At 42.1% G+C, this 24,671-nt stretch overlaps 1 protein-coding gene across 2 annotated transcripts in view; it reads left to right on the forward strand.

Moving 5' to 3' along the window:
* The window catches only part of LOC106574842 (copine-4), a 101,367-nt gene that overhangs the window by 63,267 nt on the left and 13,429 nt on the right, over positions 1 to 24,671 (forward strand). The window contains exons 8-13 of one of the 2 annotated variants that reach the window (XM_045719060.1): positions 3,002 to 3,100; positions 6,052 to 6,138; positions 9,920 to 9,979; positions 12,158 to 12,291; positions 12,625 to 12,679; positions 13,395 to 13,446. In XM_045719060.1, the coding sequence (XP_045575016.1) occupies positions 3,002 to 3,100; positions 6,052 to 6,138; positions 9,920 to 9,979; positions 12,158 to 12,291; positions 12,625 to 12,679; positions 13,395 to 13,446 (487 nt within the window). The remainder of the gene's footprint in view (positions 1 to 3,001; positions 3,101 to 6,051; positions 6,139 to 9,919; positions 9,980 to 12,157; positions 12,292 to 12,624; positions 12,680 to 13,394; positions 13,447 to 24,671) is intronic. The other variant, XM_045719061.1, reaches the window with a different exon arrangement.

Below are 24,671 nucleotides of genomic sequence, written 5' to 3' on the forward strand. Positions count from 1 at the left end.
GGATGAAAGTCCCGCCCTCCCCTTCAACATCCCTGCCCCCTGAATATCCCTTCTTGTTAATTGGACAGCTACCCAATTGGTTGAGCCTTTCACCAGAGGAAAAGAGAGTCGTGTAGAAAAGACACCAATTTAGCTCTCCTTGCCAAGCCCAATGAGGAGTCTCAGGGGTGTGGGTGTATGTGGGTGTGTGGGTGGGTGGATGTGTGGGTGTGTGTGGGTGTATGTGTGTGTGTGGGTGTCAGAGGCAGTGATAGTGAATGATTCCCTGTGGAGTTAATATGCCTCTAGTTTTAATGGATAATAAAATGTCTTCCCCTCCAATGGGACTTTTCACAAGATGCTGTTAATGTTAGCTCAGGTTAACCTCCTTATCACAAACTGTATAATACAAGAGCATTAATTGAACACAAATTTATTAAACAGACGTTACAAGGCCACGGTTATGACACTTTTATTTATCTATGATCCATGTGAAACCTAGACACACACACACACACACAAACAGGGGCGTCATGCACCCATTATTTTAGAGGTACGTGAGGATGAAGGCTGTGTGTGTGTGTGGGACTGGCCAGCCAACCTCTCTAATTCTGAGGATTTAGTGTTTTTCGAACAAGTGAAACAGCTTGTTCTGCAATCTAGAGCCATAATCATTATGCCTAATTGTAACGCTCGTTGTTAGAAGGAGAAGTGGACCAAGGCGCAGCGTGGTAAGTGTTCATGATAATTTATTTCACAACACACTCAAACAAAATAACAAACGGTGAAAAAACGAAAGCGCACAGTTCTGTCAGGCTCAGGTGCTAAACAGAAAACAACCTCCCACAAACACAGGTGGAAAACCGGCTGCCTAAGTATGATTCCCAATCAGAGACAACGATAGACAGCTGCCTCTGATTGGGAACCACACTGGCCCAAAAAACAAAGACACAGAAAACATAGACTTCCCCACCCGAGTCACACCCTGACCTAACCAAACATAGAGAATAATAAGGATCTCTATGGTCAGGGCGTGACACTAATACTATGTACAAAAAAAAGAAGTGAAAAAAGAAGGTTATCTAAGCATACCTCTTTACCTGTTCAAATGTCATTTTAATGAATGATGCACATTGATTCTATGCCAAATGTTATGCCTTAGGAGTTTAGTACAACTGCCACACTGTTACTGTATATACAGTGCATTCGGAAGTATTCAGACCCCATCCCTTTTTCCACATTTTGTTATGTTACAGCCTTATTTTAAAAATATTTAAGTAAATAAAAATCCTCATCAATCTACACACAATACCCCATATTGACAAAGCAAAAACTGTTTTTTAGAAATGTTGCAAGTTTATTAAAAGTAAAAAACAGAAATATCTTATTTACATAAGTATTAGGACCCTTTGCTATGAGACTCGAAATTGAGCTCAGGTGCATCCTGTTTCCATTGATCATCCTTGAGATGTTTCTACAACTTGATTGGAGTCCACCTGTGGTAAATTAAATTGATTGGACATGATTTGGAAAGGCACACACCTGTCTATATAAGGTCCCACAGTTGACAGTGTATATCAGAGCAAAAAACAAGCCATGAGGTCAAAATAATTGTCCATAGAGCTCCGAGACAGGATTGTGTTGAGGCATAGATCTGGGGAAGTTTATCAGCATTGAAGGTCCCCAAGAACACAGTGGCCTCCATCATTCTTAACCACCAAGACTCTTCCTAGAGCTGGCCGCCTGGCCAAACTGAGCAATCGGGGGAGAAAGCCCTTGGTCAGGGAGGTGACCAAGAACCCAATGGTGACTCTGACAGAGCTCCAGAGATCCTCCGTAGAGATGGGAGAACCTTCCAGAAGGACAATCATCTCTGCAGCACTCCACCAATCAGGCCTTTATGGTAGAGTGGCCAGACGGAAGCCACTCCTGAGTAAAAGGCATATAAAAGCCCGCTTGGAGTTTGCCAAAAGGCAGCTAAGACTCTCAGACCATTAGAAACAAGATTCTCTGGTCTGATGAAACCAAGATTTAACTCTTTAGCCTGAATTCCAAGCGTCATGTCTGGCGGTGAAGCACGGTGGTGGGAGCATCATGCTGTGGGGATGTTTTTTAGCAGCAGGGACTGGGAGACAAGCAGGATCGAGGAAAAGATGAATGGAGCACAGAGAGATCCTTGATGAAAACCTGCTCAAGAGCGCTCAGGACCTCAGGCTGGGGTGAAGGTTCACCCTCATCAAATCAAACGCTGTGCATGTAACTCAACACTCTCTCTCCTCCTCAACTGACGATACTGTCTGCATGCACAAGAGTATCTAGCGACCTGCCTAGCATATCTTTGCTCGGTGGCGCACCTTGGAAGAAACCACTTACTAAGGAGAAAAGGGAGGGGGGTTGAGGGGGTACTCTTTGCCTGGTCCAGTTAGTGTTCCACCTCTGCAAAATACCACTGACAGATCTTTTTATAAGAAATTATGATAAAACGTGTGCTTAAAAATTAAGTGTAGTAATTCATTTAAAAATGTATAATGTTAAACAAAATAAACATACACGCACACACAAATGCAATGCTCTATCTCTCTGTCTTTCGTCAAAAGCCTTCTTTCACATCCTCAATTCTATATTTCATGAGACTATTAAAACTCCAGAAATGTCGCCTTACTGATTTATTAATGGAGAAGCATCACAGGGGAGTCTGCTCTAGTTTTCTGAAACTGGTCCCAGTGAGTTGTAATGAGTGTGAACACCAGGGGAAGAACTTTCAACCATGCCAGAATCTACATGACACCACAAAGTTAGTCACATTCAGTCTGGAGATCTTGTTCAACTGCAGCATTCACAGATAGGTTAGGTGATATGTTCATATTGACACTGTAGTATTTGATCATTAACTGAAATCCCTTTTTCTAACCTACTCTTTCTCTCTTCTCTTCTCTTCTCTCTCTCTCTCTCTCTCTCTCTCTCTCTCTCTCTCTCTCTCTCTCTCTCTCTCTCTCTCTCTCTCTCTCTCTCTCTCTATCAGTGCACAGTGTGGGACTGGGACTCCAATGGGAAGCATGACTATATTGGTGAATATCAGGCCACATTCAAAGAGATGAGAGGGGCAATGGATGGGAGACAGGTAGGCTGTACAGGTGTTGTGTGAGTTTATAAGTGGGGTTGGCTGTTTTTTTAGATAGCATTGGGTGTTTTTCTTTTAGGTAGCGAGGGCATCAATCAGGTTTGTAAAATTTACATTTCTAGATGCCTGTCACGAATTCCCCCGGTACTGCTGCTCATTCCGTGCACCAGTTCCGGAGTTCTACATCACTGGCCTTCTAGGCTTCACTGAACTGTCTAATTACGCATTCCTGGTTACCATTTTTCCTGATGAGTAATTGTATATATGTGCCCTCTGTTCCCCATTGTCCTGGTCGATTATTGTTACCATGTCTGTTGGTCCTGTGAGTACCTGTGTTTTGGCGTTCGTGCTGCGTGTTTTATGCAATTGTTATTACGGGTCCCTTGCAGTGTAATTACTGGTCTCGTCCCGTGCATTGTTATTCCGTGTCTCGTCCTGTGTATTTATTAGAGGTTTAACCTCGTTCTTTTCTTTGGGTTACATCCCTATGTGTTTGTTTACGTGTTTGTTTTGGGCTTCGTCCCCGTGCCTTTCATGGGATGTTGTGTAATTTGGGTGGAGTATTAAAACCCTCTATTACGTATTCCTGCGCTTGTCTCCAATCATTTATACAATGTGACAATGCGTCGATATCTTTTCATTATCATCATGCTTGTAGCATCTGGAATTTGTCGAATGAGAAAAAAAAAAAATTAAGTCACAAACTTTTTTGGGGTGTACATCTACCTACTCATTTTACTAGCCCATCTGGAAACAGGGTCATTATTATATACCTAAGACTTATCAGACTGTAGGAATCAGACTCTGATATGGTTCTGTACTCACTGCAAAGTATGTCTCTCCAGATGATATGTCAGAGCAGAGAGAAAGTGGGTTAGAGAGGCAGAGCTCATGTGGGTTGCCGACTGGAGATTTGTTTTCATCCAACTCCTCTGAAGGTTTATCTAGCGTCCTCTCTCTGGGGGATGTGACCAGAGGGTAGCATCCTCTCTCTGGGGGATGTGACCAGAGGGTAGCATCCTCTCTCTGGGGGATGTGACCAGAGGGTAGCATCCTCTCTCAGAGAGTAGCTTCCTCTCTCTGGGGGATGTAACCAGAAGGTAGTTTCCTCTCTCTGAGGGACGTGGCCAGTGGGTAGCTTCCTCTCTCTGGGGGACGTGACCAAATGCAGCGCTCCACATGGAAGAGTAGGACAGAATCCTTCAGTAAAAACCAAACAAATGACAATGGATCTCTCTCAGCCAGGAGCCTCCCCATCATCCGGTAGCCACTGTCCCCTCTTTCTCTCTCTCTGTGCCAGTGTAATTCAGAAATCAGCACTCTCTCCTTCACTGTATGGAGGACAAGAGTGTGGGAGAGTGAAAGTTCTGTCCTGCCTGGTGTGTTTGGGAAAGAATCCTTGCTGTTTCCTTCCAGCTCAGAATGCTTGGTAATGGATCCATTGAGCCATGGTTAGTGCTATTCGGCATCCTTGGGACATCCCTACCCTAACCTTAACCCCTACCCTCACCCTAACCTTAACCATAACCCTTGCCTTAACCGTTTCAAATTTCAACTTCAATGGGATGACATCATAGTTGGGACATTCCAAGGATACCGTTAAAACTTTTCTGTTGAGCCATGACTCTCAGTGATGTTTGAAAGGTCAAAGGGTACTTTACCTGGATTTCAATTGAAGGCACTTTGATATAGACATATTTATTTTTTACTCTTTTAATAGAGATCAGCCTTCATCACCACTTAAAGAGACAGTTTGAGGAGACTGTTTTAAGACATTTGAAGTTTTATGTTTGGTTTTTACGAGTTCTGCATAATGCCTTTTGGTTTAAGCCATGCTCTAGTGTTTTCTTTTTAAAGGCATTTACCTAATGTCCAGAGTTTTGCAAACCGAACAGCTTCCCTTGGAACAAGAACAAGAAAGAATGCATTTCATTTGTCGACGTTCATGGTGAGGATGACTGGTGACAACCCGTACGGCCGTGCAACACTGGACGGCTCTCCTTCATCACGCCGACCGGCCCAGGCAGACAGCTGTGTCTTCATTAGCACACAAAAGGAGCTCCAGGCTGAGGCTTCTAGGCTAATTATATTACAATGTGGCTCACTTCGTAGTCTAAATAAACCCTACGGTGCTCGGGCCTCAAACGCAGCATGCTTTTAAAGGCCGGTCACACCACTAATTGGCTCCTTCATGGAATTTAAGAAGACTGCAGGACCTGCTGGCATTAAACCCGTTACACTAAGGCCCGTTTCATTAGACTCCAATGCCACATATGCTGTAGGATACACAAGGGTTGCTGACTCCTACTGAAACTGGTGATTTGGCTGATGGAGATATCTAGTTTTTTTTTACCCATTACCTGCATTATTAGCTACAACTAGTTGGGTCTACACTTTTACGATAATGGTTATATAATTGGTTTTGTAAGCTAAAGTGAACGACTGAGAACAGCACGGACAGACTGTCCCTGAGACGATTAGGTGACAGATGTTTTGTTTTTCTCTCCCATGACTCTTAGAGGAAAAGTGGTGGATTTTAACACAGGAGCTGTTTTCTGTTTTAGAGCAGCAGATTGAAATGACTGGTCTAATCTGTACAGTCATGAATTGATAACGCTCCCCTCATTAGTGACGAACAAACAATCCAGAAACCAAACCTCGTCAGGCTGTTGGATTTGCTAACTATTCTCCCTAACACACTCTACAGTATCATTTCCTTGCCACTTCTCATTGCTGTGGATCATATTGTTTTCTTTCACTCCATTGTCTGGCCTCCACTACCATCGCTCCATGTTATCCAATGGGACGATATAGTCTATCAATTCTGTCATTTTTTTATGATGCTTTTAATCTCTGTTTAGCACAGTCAGTCTCCCTCCACCAAGTCACATACTGTAGGGATGATACTGTACTTATTGTGATAGTGTTTTTCTATATTTGATCAACGCCAGGTCCAATGGGAGTGTATAAACCCCAAGTATCAGATCAAGAAGAAGAATTACAAGAACTCTGGTATCGTCATTCTCAATCAGTGCAAGGTGATTCACAACTCGCTCTCATTCACACACTCATTCCATCCTTCCTCCGCCCACCACTTTCTCTAACCTGATGTCTAAGTCTCATTGGCAGACAGTTCCAGAACATTTATCATCCTGTTGCTGTTATGGATGTGAAGGACGGTTGTGATCAGATGGAATCTGACTAATATGACATTTCTTCCATCTGCTGAACCCACAGATGGCCTTAAAATTAGTGTCATTTTGGGGACAACTATGTCTGCATGGAGACACTGTGGAATAGCTAATGTTGTTTTTAAATGCAGACAGATTCCCATTAAATAAGTGCTGGCCTTTCTCAGTGTCTTTATTGGCATATTGCTACTTACCAAGATTATCTATTATATTGAGAAGATAGTCGAGTGACCGCTCCAACAAAGGAAATAAACTCAGCAAAAAAAGAAACGGCCCTTTTTCAGGACTCTGTCTTTCAAAGGTAATTAGTAAAAATCCAAATAACTTCACAGATCTTCATTGTAAAGGGTTTAAACACTGTTTCCCATGCTTGTTCAATGAACCATAAACAATTAATGAACATGCACCTGTGGAATGGTCGTTAAGACACTAACAGCTTATAGATGGTAGGCAATTAAGGTCACAGTTATGAAAACTTAGGACACTAAAGAGGCCTTTCTACTGTCTCTGAAAAACACAAAAAAAAGATGTCCAGGGTCCCTGCTCATCTGCGTGAACGTGCCTTAGGCATGCTGCAAGGAGGCATGAGAACTGCAGATGTGGCCAGGGCAATAAATGGCAATGTCCATACTGTGAGACGCCTAAGACAGCGCTACAGGGAGACAGGACGGACAGCTGATCGTCCTCACAGTGGCAGACCATGTGTAACAACACCTGCACAGGATCGGTACATCCGAACATCACACCTGTCACATGAGTTGACGCTGGAGAGACAAAGCAGGTACGGGGAGTAAAACATTTAATAAATAACGGACATGGAACGAGACAGGAACAGCATCAGTAAACTAATACTAACGACTAAAAACAATACAATGCAGCAACGGGGCACAGAGCTGGGGAGCTGACAAATATAGGGGAGGAAATGAACAGGTGATAAGTGAGTCCAGGTGAGTCCAGTAACTCTGATGCGCATGACGAGGGGAGGCAGGTGTGCATGATGGATGGCAGGAGTGCATGATGCAGGGCAACCTGGCCCCCTCAAGCGCCAGGGGGAGGAAATAGCGGGAGCAGATGTGACAACACCTGTGGGACAGGTACAGGATGGCAACAACAACTGCCCGAGTTACACCAGGAATGCACAATCCCTCCATCAGTGCTCAGACTGTCCGCAATAGGCTGAGAGAGGCTGGACTGAGGGCTTGTGGGCCTGTTGTAAGGCAGGTCCTCACCAGACATCACCGGCAACAACGTCGCCTATGGGCACAAACCCACCGTCGCTGGACCAGACAGGACTGGCACAAAGTGCTCTTCACTGAGCGTTACACCGAGGCCTGTACTCTGTAGCAGGATTAATTTGGAGGTGGAGGGTCCGTAGTGGTCTTGGGGGATGTGTTACACCATCATCGGACTGAGCTTGTTGTCATTGCAGGCAATCTTAACGCTGTGCGTTACATGGAAGACATCCTCCTCCCTCATGTGGTACCCTTCGTGGAGGCTCATCCTGACATGACCCTCCAGCATGACAATGACACCAGCCATACTGCTCGTTCTGTGCATGATTTCCTGCAAGACAGGAATGTCAGTGTTCTGCCATGGCCAGCGAAGAGCCCGGATGTCAATCCCATTGAGCACATCTCTGGGACCTGTTGGATCGGAGGGTGAGGGATAGGGCCATTCCCCCCAGAAATGTCCATGAACTTGCAGGTGCCTTGGTGGAAGAGTAGGGTAACATCTCACAGCAAGAACTGGCAAATCTGGTGCAGTCCATGAGGAGGAGATGCACTGCAGTACTTAATGCAGCTGGTGGCCACACCAGATATCGACTGTTACTTTTGATTTTGACCCCCCCTTTGTTCATGGACACATTATTCCATTTCTGTTAGTCACATGTCTGTGGAACTTGTTCAGTTTATGTTTCAGTTGTTGAATCTTGTTATGTTTAACTTCTTTGGGTTCAACTCCCGTTAACGGGATCGATTTGACAACATCCGGTGAAATGGCAGAGCGCCAAATTCAAAAAGAATTATAAAAAATATTTAACTTTCATACATTCACAAGTGCAACACACCAAATTAAAGCTTAACTTCTCTTTAATCTAGCCACTGTGTCAGATTTCAAAAAGGCTTTACGGCGAAAGCAAACCATGCGATAATCTGAGGACAGCGCCCAGCATACCAACACATGAAAATCAGATTTCAACCTACCAGGCGCGACACAAAAGTCAGAAATAACGATTTAATTCATGCCTTACCTTTGATGAACTTCTTCTGTTGGCACTCGAATATGTCCCATAAACATCACAAATGGTCCTTTTGTTCGATTAATTCCATCGTTATATCTCCAAAATGTCCATTTATTTGGCGCGTTTGATTCAGAAAAACACTGGTTCCAACTCGCCCAGCATGACTTCAAAATATCTAATAAGTTACCTGTAAACTCTGTCCAAACATTTGAAACAACTTTCCTAATACAACTTTAGGTCTTTTTTAACGTAAATAATCGATAAAATTTAAGACGGGATAAACGGTGTTCAATACCGGATAAAAACAACGTGAAGCGTGTGACCTGGAGTGCGCATCAAAACATTAGAGTGCACTAGGCTGGACCCTCGTTCTGAACTGCCGTACTTCTTCATTTCTCTAAAGAAAAACATCAACCAATTTCTAAAGACTGTTGACATCCAGTGGAAGCGATAGGAACTGCAAGCAAGTGCCTTATAAATCTAGATACACATAGAAATCCAATTGAAAACAGAGTCACCTCAACAACAAAACATTTCCTGGATGGTTTGTCCTCAGGGTTTCGCCTGCCAAATAAGTTCTGTTATACTCACAGACATAATTGTAACAGTTTTAGAAACTTTAGAGCGTTTTCTATCCAAATCTACCAATCTATATGCATATCCTAGCTTCTGGGCCTGAGTAGCAGGCAGTTTACTTTGGGCACGTTTTTCATCCGGATGTCAAAATACTGCCCCCTAGCCCAAAGAAGTTAAACAAATATTTGCACGTTAAGTTTGCTGAAAATAAATGCAGTTGACAGTGAGAGGACGTTTCTTTTTTTGCTGAGTTTACATGTTCTCAAAGATGGGAGGCAGGTGGGAGGAGGCGAGATCAAGTGGGACCATTCTAGCTAATGAGAGGGCAGATACGTGTGTGAACAACAGACACAATTAAGTTGAATTTCTTAAAGTTGCCGGAATGCCACGTTCATCCACTTATATAATTTGTAACAGCCTAAACATTATTGAACTTCTGTTAGATTAAATAAGCCTCAAAAATTCGACACGCTCTCATAGACCAAAAAAAGGCTTATCTCACGTAGACAGATTTTGGCCGGAGTAAATCCTCTCACTTTGCCTCTTCCTCTCTGATATTTCCCAACACTGGCCAACATGTGACACCAGTTGAAACAGAGACATAATGGACAACACACACAGCCAGCTGCTTTCTCAAAGCTAATGGCTAACATGCTAAACTAGCGGCTTTGTAATAGGCTGGAATAAGGGATAAGATGCTCGTAAGTGGTCAGTTACTGTGTCCGCCATGTCATCCCAAAGTGATTGGTGCCAATTCTCACTGTGGATAGCTGAGTTCCCCCGCCCTCAACTGCTGTCTCCCATCCACAGATCATCAAGATGCACTCCTTCCTGGATTACATCATGGGAGGCTGTCAGATCCAGTTTACAGTGAGTTCACACTGACACTCACTAACATGCATGCCTCACACATTCACACACAGGATGCTAAAATGTATTCAAATACACAAAATAATGCATATGACTTGAAAAAAATGTCACTGCCCTCATTATTTTCCTTTTAGTTGGGTGACGTATATGTGACAGACTGGGTTTTAACCAGGGTCATCTGTGTGCCACAAGACTGAGTTAGCCTGCCGAGCTTAAGCCTAGGCATTAGTTTAGGGAGCTAATGCAAATAATCCTCTATTGTTCTGATAGTTAGAATGGTTCATTTTCACCACCTGGGAAGCAAACCTCTGCCATTAGCTGCAGCTTTTCAAGAATCCCTTTCTCTAAGCTGTGAACATGTGGGTTCTAATTATCTGTTGTTTTGCTGGTTAAGGGATGCCCTCTGCCCCCTGCCTGTAAATAGTGTTTGTATGAAACTACGTCTCAAGGAATGTCTTATTGAGATACACTTAATTGATCAGGAAGTGTTTGCTCTTATGACACATTAACTTTTCCTTTTATTCCTACCACCTTAAAGGCGACCGTGGTTGATGTTGACATTTAAATGGGCTCCATACTTCCTTCAGATCCCTTGGTGAGAGTGTTAGGCTCTCTCTCTGTAACAGGCTGAACAACAGATGAGAAACGTTCTGCCTCTAACCGTTTCTAACGAGGAACAATGTATCCATTGATCACAGACGTGAGAGAAAGAATCAAAGAGATTACTGATTTTAAATGAGGAGAAAAAGAATAAGAGATGACAAAAGAGAGAGGGGGGAACAAGCCCAACAGAGTAGAAGAGGATATCAGAGCAGACAGAGTGAGATGCTGTGTGTGTCAGAGTGAGGGAGAGTTGTAAAGGGAAGGTGGGATGGTGTATGTGTCAGAGTGAGTGAGAGGTGTAAAGGGAAGGTGGGATGGTGTATGTGTCAGATTGAGGGAGAGGTGTAAAGGAAAGTTGGGATGGTGTATGTGTCAGAGTGAGCGGTGTAAAGGGAAGGTGGGATGGTGTATGTGTCAGATTGAGGGAGAGGTGTAAAGGAAAGTTGGGATGATGTATGTGTCAGAGTGAGCGGTGTAAAGGGAAGGTGGGATGGTGTATGTGTCAGAATGAGCGGTGTAAAGGGAAGGTGGGATGGTGTATGTGTCAGAGTGAGGGAGAGGTGTAAAGGAAAGTCGGGATGGTGTATGTGTCAGATTGAGGGAGAGGTGTAAAGGGAAGTTGGGATGGTGTATGTGTCAGAGTGAGGGAGAGGTGTGAAGGAAAGTTGGGATGGTATATGTGTCAGAGTGAGGGAGAGGTGTAAAGGGAAGGTGGGATGGTGTATGTGTCAGAGTGAGCAGTGTAAAGGGAAGGTGGGATGGTATATGTGTCAGAGCGATGGAGAGGTGTAAAGGGAAGGTGGGATGGTGTACTGTATTTGTCAGAGTGAGAGGTGTAAAGGGAAGGTGGGATGGTGTATGTGTCAGAGTGAGGGAGAGGTGTAAAGGGAAGGTGGGACGGTGTATATGTCAGAGCGATGGAGAGGTGTAAAGGGAAGGTGGGATGGTGTATTTGTCAGAGTGAGAGGTGTAAAGGGAAGGTGGGATGGTGTATGTGTCAGAGTGAGGGAGAGGTGTGAAGGAAAGTTGGGATGGTATATGTGTCAGAGTGAGGGAGAGGTGTAAAGGGAAGGTGGGATGGTGTATGTGTCAGAGTGAGCAGTGTAAAGGGAAGGTGGGATGGTATATGTGTCAGAGCGATGGAGAGGTGTAAAGGGAAGGTGGGATGGTGTACTGTATTTGTCAGAGTGAGAGGTGTAAAGGGAAGGTGGGATGGTGTATGTGTCAGAGTGAGGGAGAGGTGTAAAGGGAAGGTGGGACGGTGTATATGTCAGAGCGATGGAGAGGTGTAAAGGGAAGGTGGGATGGTGTATTTGTCAGAGTGAGAGGTGTAAAGGGAAGGTGGGATGGTGTATGTGTCAGAGTGAGGGAAAGGTGTAAAGGGAAGGTGGGATGGTGTATGTGTCAGAGTGAGCGGTGTAAAGGGAAGGTGGGATGGTGTATGTGTCAGAGTGAGGGAAAGGTGTAAAGGGAAGGTGGGATGGTGTATGTGTCAGAGTGAGAGGTGTAAAGGGAAGGTGCATACATTTGAGGTAATTGGAGTCAAACCCCTTTGATTGCCACTTGTCTTCCCAGGTAGCTATTGATTTCACCGCCTCGAATGGGGATCCTCACAACAGCTGCTCCCTACACTACATCCACCCATACCAGCCTAACGAGTACCTCAAAGCCCTGGTCGCTGTAGGGGAGATCTGCCAGGATTACGACAGGTGAGGCCAATCACACTCAGCCATTCGTTAACAGGTATTATGTAAAATGTTGTGCAATGACTGTTGCTTGTGACTTCAATGTTGATTCCTCCTCTCCTGAAAAAATAACTTTTCAAAGTTTGTGTGTGAAAGTTTCCTCTAGTTCTCTAGTGACTCAGAGGTTATGTAAATGAGAAGTCATTCAGAGCCCATGGTAGTCCTGGGTCGCCAGCAGAATGGACTTGTTTATGGGCATGTGATTCAGATAACAATCCCTGGCTCAGAATCAAGTGTGCCATCGCTCAAATTCTAATCACTCTTTTGTTTTCTGTCCCTGCATGCATTTCAATCCAGTGACAAAATGTTCCCAGCGTTTGGCTTCGGTGCTCAGATTCCGCCCGACTTCAAGGTAATTTGCAACTGTATTTTTCACAGAGTTGTGCTATGGCTCAGCCTCAGCAGGGTGTTGTAATCACTCCTGTGACGAGATGAGACGAGATGAGACTCTGGCTCTGCTCTCCTGCTTCTGTAGTGATTACGAAAGCCCCCGCTGGCCCCCGCTGGCCTCTGCTCTGCTCTGTTCTGTCACACAGAATGGGCCTGTCCAGCCCAGGGTTCTTTACAGCTGGATTGACTTTCTGAGTCTCTAAACTGTGCCCAGCAGGAAATAATTGACATTCTGCCTGGGTGACTGGTGCTCCCGCTGGCTGACACATGATGCTGCCTCTGGTCCAGAGAGGATGGGAGGGGGGGTGCCATGGCTCGCAACTATGCTAATTATCCAACCCACAAAAATGCATCAATCGACTTTTAAATTTGATTGTGTGATTGATTGCGTCTGGCCAACTCTGTGTTAGTGTGCATGCGTGTGTGTGTGTGTGTGTGTGTGTGTGTGTGTGTGTGTGTGTGTGTGTGTGTGTGTGTGTGTGTGTGTGTGTGTGTGTGTGTGTGTGTGTGTGTGTGTGTGTGTGTGTGTGTGTGTGTGTGTGTGTGTGTGTGTGTGTGTGTGTGTGTGTGTGTGTGTGTGTGTGTGTGTGTGTGTGTGTGTGTGTGTGTGTGTGTGTGTGTTCTTTTGACTCACTGTTCCATGATGATCAAAGTCCATATTTTTCATCTTCCTCCAGGTTTCCCATGATTTTGCAGTGAATTTTAATGAGGAAAACCCAGAATGTGCAGGTAGGTGCTTCGCCTCAAACAGATTAGAGGTTCACCCTGCCTTTCAAATCAGACTGTCAAAATGCTTCATTTCAAATGCTCATCACCAGCTCTGGGGTGGGTGGTTACCTTAAATTGGCAAAATTGGGGTCAATTTCCCCCTGCAACTATTAAATATTAAAAGCACAAATATACTTGTAATAACACTTTAACCAGATAATGAAACCACAGTATATCTTTAATAACACATTAACCAGAAAATCAAACCACATTATATCTTTAATAACACATTAATCAGAAAATCAAACCACATTTTACCTTTAATAACACATTAACCAGAAAATCAAACCACATTTTACCTTTAATAACACATTAACCAGATAATAAAACCACATTATATCTTTAATAACACATTAACCAGAAAATAAAACCACATTATACCTTTAATAACACATTAACCAGAAAATCAAACCACATTATATCTTTAATAACACATTAACCAGAAAATCAAACCACATTTTACCTTTAATAACACATTAGCCAGAAAATCAAACCACATTTTACCTTTAATAACACATTAACCAGATAATAAAACCACATTATATCTTTAATAACACATTAACCAGATAATAAAACCACATTATATCTTTAATAACACATTAACCAGATAATAAAACCACATTATATCTTTACCAAAGCCCCACATACTACCCACCACTGCGACCTACAAGCTCTCGTTGGCTGGCCCTCGCTTCATACTCGTCGCCAAACCCACTGGCTCCAGGTCATCTACAAGTCTGGATATCATAAGGTGAATGCACGAATTTGTAAGTCGCTCTGGATAAGAGCGTCTGCTAAATGACGTAAATGTAAATGTAAGACCCTGCTAGGTAAGGTCCCCCCTTATCTCAGCTCACTGGTCACCATAGCAGCACCCACCTGTAGCACGCGCTCCAGCAGGTATATCTCTCTGGTCACCCCCAAAGCTAATTCCTCCTTCGGCCGCCTCTCCTTCCAGTTCTCTGCTGCCAATGACTGGAACAAACTACAAAAATCTCTGAAACTGGAAACGCTTATCTCCCTCACTAGCTTTAAGCACCAGCTGTCAGAGCAGCTCACATATTACTGCACCTGTACATAGCCCATCTATAATTTAGCCCAAACAACTACCTCTTCCCCTACTGTATTTATTTATTTATTTTGCTCCTTTGCACCCCATTATTTCTATTTCTACTTTGCACTTTCTTCCACTGCAAATCTACCATTCCAGTGTTTTACTGGCTATATTGTATGTACTTCGCCACTATGGCCTTTTTTTGCCTTTACCTCCCTTACCTCACCTCATTTGCTCACATTGTATATAGACTTATTTTTCTACTGTATTATTGACTGTATGTTTGTTTTACTCCATGTGTAACTCTGTGTTGTTGTATGTGTCAAAGTGCTTTGCTTTATCTTGGCCAGGTCGCAATTGTAAATGAGCACTTGTTCTCAACTTGCCTACCTGGTTGAATAAAGGTTAAATAATTTTTTTTTTTAAATAATAACACATTAACCAGATAATAAAACCACATTTTACCTTTAATAACACATTAACCAGATAATAAAACCACATTATATCTTTAATAACACATTAACCAGATAATGAAACCACATTTTACCTTTAATAACACATTAACCAGATAATAAAACCACATTTTACCTTTAATAACACATTAACCAGATAATAAAACCACATTATATCTTTAATAACACATTAACCAGATAATGAAACCACATTTTACCTTTAATAACACATTAACCAGATAATAAAACCACATTTTACCTTTAATAACACATTAACCAGATAATAAAACCACATTATACCTTTAATAACACATTAACCAAATAATAAAACCACATTATATCTTTAATAACACATTAACCAGATAATGAAACCACATTTTACCTTTAATAACACATTAACCAGATAATAAAACCACATTTTACCTTTAATAACACATTAACCAGATAATAAAACCACATTTTACCTTTAATAACACATTAACCAGATAATAAAACCACATTATACCTTTAATAACACATTAACCAGATAATAAAACCACATTATATCTTTAATAACACATTAACCAGATAATAAAACTACATTTTACCTTTAATAACACATTAACCAGATAATAAAACCACATTTATCACGTTCTCTCTTCATGCCGGCCCAAACATTTTGTAGGGATGCAGCAATAAAAAGTTTTAACAGTGAGTCTACAGTCGTTCAGAATCGAAACGGCATAAGGAAAATGTTGAACAGCCAAAGGTGACCTGCATAAAGTCCCACAGACAGGCCTGGATGAAGCTGCTGTCATCGCACACCACAGCGGATCAACATACGTAAATCAACCTGGTGGCAGCCAGCCTTCCTTTCTTGACATTAAAGTTGACTGTTAATGTTAAATACCCTGACTGCCCCACAGGGACATCATGTCTGGAGGAGAGAGGCCAGGTCTGTGCTGTAGTCAGATAATGAGCCCCGAGGGGGAGAACTACCGCACAGATACTGGGGTTGGTAACGGTTAGAGAGGCGAGCCAGCAACCGCAGCGTTTGCTGTGAACACCGAGGCTGTACCAGCTTTATTTGACTGTTTTACTGTGAACCCTGAGGCTGTACCAGCTTTATTTGACTGTTTTACTTTGAACCCTGAGGCTGTACCAGCTTTATTTGATTGTTTTACTGTGAACCCTGAGGCTGTACCAGCTTTATTTGATTGTTTTACTGTGAACCCTGAGGCTGTACCAGCTTTATTTGGCTGTTTTACTGTGAACCCTGAGGCTGTACCAGCTTTATTTGACTGTTTTACTTTGAACCCTGAGGCTGTACCAGCTTTATTTGATTGTTTTACTGTGAACCCTGAGGCTGTACCAGCTTTATTTGACTGTTTTATTGTGAACCCTGAGGCTGTACCAGCTTTATTTGACTGTTTTACTGTGAACGCTGAGGCTATACCAGCTTTATTTGACTGTTTTACTGTGAACGCTGAGGCTGTATCAGCTTTATTTGACTGTTTTACTGTGAACGCTGAGGCTTTACCAGCTTTATTTGGCTGTTTTACTGTGAACGCTGAGGCTGTACCAGCTTTATTTGGCTGTTTTACTGTGAACGCTGAGGCTGTACCAGCTTTATTTGACTGTTTTACTGTGAACCCTGAGGCTGTACCAGCTTTATTTGACTGTTTTACTTTGAACCCTGAGGCTGTACCAGCTTTATTTGACTGTTTTATTGTGAACCCTGAGGCTGTACCAGCTTTATTTGACTGTTTTACTGTGAACGCTGAGGCTATACCAGCTTTATTTGACTGTTTTACTGTGAACGCTGAGGCTGTATAAGCTTTATTTGACTGTTTTACTGTGAACGCTGAGGCTTAACCAGCTTTATTTGGCTGTTTTACTGTGAACGCTGAGGCTGTACCAGCTTTATTTGGCTGTTTTACTGTGAACGCTGAGGCTGTACCAGCTTTATTTGGCTGTTTTACTGTGAACGCTGAGGCTGTACCAGCTTTATTTGACTGTTTTACTGTGAACGCTGAGGCTGTACCAGCTTTATTTGACTGTTTTACTGTGAACGCTGAGGCTGTACCAGCTTTATTTGGCTGTTTTACTGTGAACGCTGAGGCTGTACCAGCTTTATTTGACTGTTTTACTGTGAACACTGAGGCTGTACCAGCTTTATTTGACTGTTTTAACAATGTCCAAGTAGTAGGCTACTGTGGCTATTTGATTGTAATGTACACTAGATATACAAAAGCATGTGGACATCCTTTCAAATGAGTGGATTCGGCTATTTCCGCCACACCCGTTGCTGACAGGTGTAAAAAATCGAGCACACAGCCATGCAATCTCCATAGACAAAGATTGACACTAGAATGGCCTTACTGAAAAGCTCAGTGACTTTCAACGTGGCGCCGTCATAGGATGTCACCTTTTCAACAAGTCAGTTCTTCAAATTTCTGCCCTGCTAGAGCTGCCCCGGTTAACTGTAAGGGCTGTTATTGTGAAGTGGAAACATCTAGGAGCAACAACATCTCAGCCTCGAAGTGATAGGCCACACAAGCTTACAGAACGGACCGCTGGGTGCTGAAGCGCTTAGTGCGTAAAAATCGTCTGTCCTCGGTTGCAACACTGCTACTGAGTTCCAAACTGCCTCTGAAAGCAACATCAGTACAAGAACTCGTTCATGGCTGAGCAGCCGCACACAAGCCTAATATCACCATGCGCAATGCCAAGCGTCGACTGGAGTTGTGTAAAGCTTGTTGCCATTGTACTCTGGTGCAGTGGAAACGCGTTCTCTGGAGTGATGAATCTTCACCATCTGGCAGTCTGACGGAATAATGGTCTGGGTTAGGGCTGTGGCGGTCACAAAATTCCGTCAGCCGGTAATTGTCAAGCAAATAATTATCGGTCTCACGGTAATTGACCGTTAATTAACATAAACACATTTAATTTAGCATACAAGATCTGGTTAGAATTCCATGGCATTATTTTATAGTATGAGGAATACAATTGAACAAAGCTGAATAAAATAGAAAGGATATTTCCTCCAATTGATTTGAGGAAGTGTGCACATGCGACTATTCTGTATTGAGTGGTTATCATAGAAATAGGTACTCCTATATGCTTAATTTAGAGTTATTAATGTAACTTTAGTTGTTCTACAAACGTTGGGCTATATGTTTTGATTTTTAGTACATTTTAAGGCTGCATGATGCGACTCTAATGATGATTTCAAAAAAGTTGCTTGAAAGGCATGAGCTCTGCTTTGTTTTTTTGTGCAGGCTGCACACACTTCATCAGTCTCTCATTCAGAATTTGACAAGCACTTGATAATGCCTCAACTTCCTGGCGGCATCCCCTTTGTGTGGCCCTAATGCACCCTAAAGAAACTCCATGCCTTTTGCGGCCAGTGGCTGTTGTTCCCTACTCCCTGACTGCTGCGTGCTCCAAAGCACCTCTCACTCACATGGCTCTCCTTCACGTGATCGGGTCTTTCTCACAGGCTACAAGTGAAGACAGACACTTCGGGGACACAACTGCGCGCGTCCTTATCCAATTCCGAGGTGCATATTGAAGATATTGGAAGAACTGTCCACATTTACTTTTCAGCCTACAAGATGAATAGGCCTAATGAACAGCAAAATAACTAACCTATGTCAATCTACTATCCCCCATGTACATAAAAATATATGAATGAGTGATGGCCGAACTGCATAGGCAAGATGCAGTAGATGGTATAGAGTACAGTATATACATATGAGATGAGTAATGTAGGGTATGTAAACATTATATAAAGTGGCTAGGGGGCAGTATATTTTTTGAAAAACGTACCCAATTTAAACAGGTTACTACTCTGGCCCAGAAAATAGAATATGCATATTATTAGTCGATTTGGATAGAAAACACTCTGAAGTTTCTAAAACTGTTTGAATGGTGTCTGAGTATAACAGAACTCATATGGCAGGCAAAAACCTGACAAAAATTGAATCAGGAAGTGGGAGAAATTAGAAATTTAGTTTTTCTTTTGAATCCCTTGAAAAACTACAGTGACATAGGATTTACGTTGCACCTCCTAACTCTTCCATTGGCTGTCAACAATCTTTAGGAACTGGTTTCATCCATCACCTGTTACCGGGCAGAAAATTGTGGCTCAGACAATCACTGGCCAGTCTGAGGACAGGTGTCTTATGACGAGCGTGCACATGACTTCATTGATTTTTATTTTTATTCTGGGATGAATACCTATTGCCCGGTTGTAAAATTATCGCAATTTTACGTTAAAAAATACCCTAAAGGATTGATTGTAAACATCGTTTGACGTGTTTCTACAAACGGTAATGGAACTTTTGACCATTTCGCCTATGGATTTGCGTCCACGCCACATGGCATTGTAAAGTGTTCTGGATGGGTCAACAAAACGGATGTATTTGGACATAAATGATGGACTTTGCAGAACAAATGAACATTTCTTGTGGAAGTGGGTGCCCTTCCGAGTGCATTCCGCCTCTGATCAGCAAAGGTAAGAAAATATTTCAAACATATTTTTAGAGATTTGTTGACGCCGTGGTTGTAGGCTAACTGTATAGCTTAGCATTGAAGGCTAAGTTCTGTACCCAGAATATTGAACAATGTGCTTTTTCCGTAAAGTTATTTTGAAATCTGACAAAGTGGTTGCATAAAGGAGTAGATTATCTCTAATTCTTTAAATAATTGTTATAAATTTTGTCAACGTTTATGAGTTCTTCTGTAAATGTATGTGCCAATTCACCGGAAGTTATGGGGAGAAAACATTTTCTGAACGTCACGCGCCAATGTAAAAATTGGGTTTTTGGATATAAATATGAACTTGATCGAACAAAAAATGCATGTATTGTCTAACATGATGTCCTAGGAGTCATCTGATGAAGATTGTCAAAGGTTAGTGCTTAATTTTAGCTGTATATCTGGTTTTGTGACGGCTATCCGTGCTTGGAAAATGCCTTTTTTTTGTTGCTAATGTGCTATCCTAAAATAATCTAATGTTTTGTTTTCACCGTAAAGCCTTTTTGAAATCGGACAATGTGATTGGATTAACGAGTAGAGTATCTTTAAAATGCCGTATAATACTAGAATTTTTATTTTGTAACGGGATTTTATCTCGAAGGGGTCCTCTAGAGGTTAAAGTGGCTAGTGATACATTTATTACATCAAGATGGCAAGATGCAGTAGATGGTATAGAGTACAGTATATACATATGAGATGAGTAATGTAGGGTATGTAAACATTAGTGGCATTGTTTAAAGTGGCTAGTGATACATAATGACATACATTTTTCCATTATTAATGTGGCTAGAGTTGAGTCAGTATGTTGGCAGCAGCCACTCAATGTTAGTGATTGTTTTTTAACAGTCTGATGGCCTTGAGATAGAAGCTGTTTTTCAGTCTCTCGGTCCCTGTTTTGATGCACCTGTACTGACCTCGCATTCTGGATGATAGCGGGGTGAACAGGCAGTGGCTCGGTTGGTTGTTGTCCTTGATGATCTTTTCGGCCTTCCTGTGACATCGGTTGGTGTAGGTGTCCTGGAGGGCAGGTAGTTTGCCCCCGGTGATGCGTTGTGCAGACCTCACTACCCTCTGGAGAGCCTTACGGTTATGGGCGGAGCAGTTGCCGTACCAGGCGGTGATACAGCCCGACAGGATGCTCTCGATTGTGCGTCTGTAAACGTTTGTGAGTGTTTTTGGTGAGAAGCCGAATTTCTTCAGCCTCCTGAGGTTGAAGAGGCGCTGCTGCGCCTTCTTCACCACGCTGTCTGTGTGGGTGGACCATTTCAGTTTGTCCGTGATGTGTACGCCGAGAAACGTAAAACTTTCCACCTTCTCCACTACTGTCCCGTCGATGTGGATAGGGTGCTGCTCCCTCTGCTGTTTCCTGAAGTCCACGATCATCTCCTTTGATTTGTTGACATTGAGTGTGAGGTTGTTTTCCTGACACCACACTCCGAGGGCCCTCACCTCCTCCCTGTAGGCCGTCTCGTTGTTGTTGGTAATCAAGCCTACCACTGTAGTTGACCTATTCTGTGCGAGAAATAAATATTCCAAACATAGTCTGGAACAGTTGTGGGATGTGATAGATCCCAAATTTAATACAACCACTAGCATCCAAAAAAATACGTTTTTACGCAATGAGGCTGACGCAACAGATTAGAACGTTTAACTTAAAATGTGATAAACTATTACACTATTTCTTCACATTATAAGCGCAGCAATGCTGTATGCAGGCTGTATGCACAAATGTTCCATTAGCGGGAAAACACCATTATCAAAAGTGGCCACAAATGCGATTATGCATTTAATGCTTTTATTATAAAGGTGCATATTTCTTTGTGAAAATGATCTTCTCCAACTTGAAACTCACACGCTGCTTATGTATGCCAATCAGGCTCTACACCCCTTGTAAAGCGGATTAATGTGCTTAATTTTAGGAAGTTATTTGGCCACTTTAGTTGGCAAGTTGGCAAACCTTATCAAAACATATAGGCCTATGGGCTAGGCTACATGAGGTGTGAAACTATGATTAGAAAAAGTAAACAACTAAAAAGGCAATGTTTCTTATGCTGGGCATCATTCACAAGTGATAATATATAAGCTAATATTTTCACCCATCAGACTATTCTTGATTGAATCTTGTCTTTACATATACTAAATAATATATATGTGTGAAATTTGTTTTGATTTAGAATGGACCATTATCATGCACCTGTTTTGAAACAGCAGGGGAAAAAATACATGTCATCTATGCACTTAAATAGCGAATGGAGGACACTTTTCCCATGGTTAATTTTCATGCCAGCCAGGTAGGCTATACTCCTGTTATAAAGATAAGCAATGTACTTAATATTAGGAAAGTTGAAAAAGAAATATAGTACAGAAAGCTGATGTGAACCTCCTCTTTTTAATAGAGGCCATCACTCTGTTTTCTCTCCCAATTGCATAGCCTATAGAAATGTTGTGCACATGAGCTCATGGACTCTCATTAACCTCTATGGGCTAGATGGGACGCTTGCGTCCCACCTACTCAACAGCCAGTTGAATCCTGTGGCGCGTTATTCAAATACCTTAGATATGCTATTACTTAAATTTTTCAAAAATATGACTATTTTACACAATTTTAAAGATAAGACTCTCGTTAATCTAACCACACTGTCCGATTTCAAAAAGGCTTTACAACGAAAACAAAACATTAGATTATGTCAGCAGAGTACCCAGCCAGAAATAATCAGACACCCATTTTTCAAGCTAGCATATAATGTCACATAAACCCAAACCACAGCTAAATGTAGCACTAACCTTTGATGATCTTCATCAGATGACAACCCTAGGACATTATGTTATACAATACATGCATGTTTTGTTCAATCAAGTTCATATTTATATCAAAAACCAGCTTTTTACATCAGCATGTGACTAGCATGTGACTAGCATTCCCACCGAACACTGCCGGTGAATTTACTAAATTACTCACGATAAACGTTCACAAAAAGCATAACAATTATTTTAAGAATTATAGATACAGAACTCCTCTATGCACTCGATATGTCCGATTTTAAAATAGCTTTTCGGTGAAAGCACATTTTGCAATATTCTCAGTAGATAGCCCGGCATCAAAGGGCTAGCTATTTAGACACCCAGCAAGTTTAGCACTCATCAAAGTCAGATTTACTATAAGAAAAATGTTATTACCTTTGTTGTCTTCGTCAGAATGCACTCCCAGGACTTCTGCTTCAATAACAAATGTTGGTTTGGTCCAAAATAATCCATCGTTATATCCAAATAGCGGCGTTTTGTTTGTGCGTTCTAGACACTATCCTAAATGGTAAATAAGGGTGGCGAGCATGGCGCAATTCGTGACAAAAAAATTCTAAATATTCCATTACCGTACTTCGAAGCATGTCAACCGCTGTTTAAAATCAATTTTTATGCCATTTTTCTCGTAAAAAAGCGATAATATTCCGACTGGGAATCTGCTTTTAGGTAAACAGACAAAGGAAAAGAAAGCATTCGGTCGAAGCGGGCATGCGCCTAAGCCCATAGTACTCTGAGTGGCCACTTGCCAAAAGCGATAAAGTGTTTCAGCCAGAGCCTGCCTCGATATCGTTCAGCTTTTTCCCGGGCTCTGAGACCCTATGGAAGCCGTAGGAAGTGTCACGTTATTGCACAGATCCTGAGTCTTCAATAAAAAGAGCCAAGATGAAACACTACTTCTCAGACAGGCCACTTCCTGCTTGAAATCTTCTCAGGTTTTGGCCTGCCATATGAGTTCTGTTATACTCACAGACACCATTCAAACAGTTTTAGAAACTTTAGGGTGTTTTCTATCCAAAGCCAATAATTATATGCATATTCTAGTTACTGGGCAGGCGTAGTAACCAGATTAAATCGGGTACGTTTTTTATCCAGCCGTGTCAATACTGCCCCCTAGCCCTAACAGGTTAAGTGTTTGATTAGATTTTCAATTATATTTGCGTTGATGTCAGAGGGATTAGAGGGACAATAGAGTGCTGAGTACCAGGTAGTTAGCTAGTTTGGTAGGCTTGACCATCAGCAGCATCAGAGCTTGGAGAAGGCTCATTACCGTGACTAAACGGTCACGTGGAATTTGACTGTCTTCATGACTCGTGACCGCCGGTGTGGCGGTAATACGGTCACCGCAACAGCCCTTTGTGTAATACTCCCTGGAGAGAAATAATGTTTTCTGAATGTCTAAAACATAACTCCCTGGAGAGAAATACTTTTCTAAAGCTGCTAGCAAGACAAATGTTTTATAACATAAACAAAATGCAATACTGCATAGAATAGGTTGAACAGGTAGTGTTAACACATCCTTTGTGATTCTTTATGAGGTTGTAGGAGAGATTAAGACAGAAAAGTAATAAGACAGTGAGGTGTGAAGTGAGAGACAGACCATGAAGGTGAATAGGAAAGTCTGTCTGCATTGAGACATCCTCCGATTTGAGGTAATATAAATGATAATGTTTCTCACTCAAACTCTGGAGAGATACTTCTCCCTGTAATTAAATGACACTCTCACAGCACATGCACCAATTGGGTGAACTTTGAACATAAACCTTTATGAGAAATATGTTTTCATAATAAACTTTGCGTTGGATAGGTATCATTATGTACAGTTGAAGTCGGAAGTTTACATACACCTTAGCCAAATACATTTAAACTCAGTTTTTCACAATTCCTGACATTTAATCCTAGTAAAAATTCCCTGTCTTAGGTCAGTTAGGATCACCACTTTATTTTAAGTATTTGAAATGTCAGAATAATAGTAGAGGGAATGATATATTTCCGCTTTTATTTCTTTCATCACATTCGCAGTGGGTCAGAAGTTTACATACACTCAATTAGTATTTGGTAGCATTGCCTTTAAATTGTTTAACTTGAGTCAAACATTTCGGGTAGCCTTCCACAAGCTTCCCGCAATAAGTTGCGTGAATTTTGGCCCATTCCTCCTGACAGAGCTGGTGTAACTGAATCAGGTTTGAAGGCCTCCTTGCTCGGAAACGCTTTCTCAGTTCTGCCCACAATTTTTCTATGGGATTGAGGTCAGGACTTTGTGATGGCCACTCCAATACCTTGACTTTGTTGTCCTTAAGCCATTTTGCCACAACTTTGGAAGTATGCTTGGGATCATTGTCGATTTGGAAGACCCATTT

Source organism: Salmo salar, chromosome ssa05, assembly GCF_905237065.1.
Source record: "Salmo salar chromosome ssa05, Ssal_v3.1, whole genome shotgun sequence".
NCBI lineage: Eukaryota > Metazoa > Chordata > Actinopteri > Salmoniformes > Salmonidae > Salmo > Salmo salar.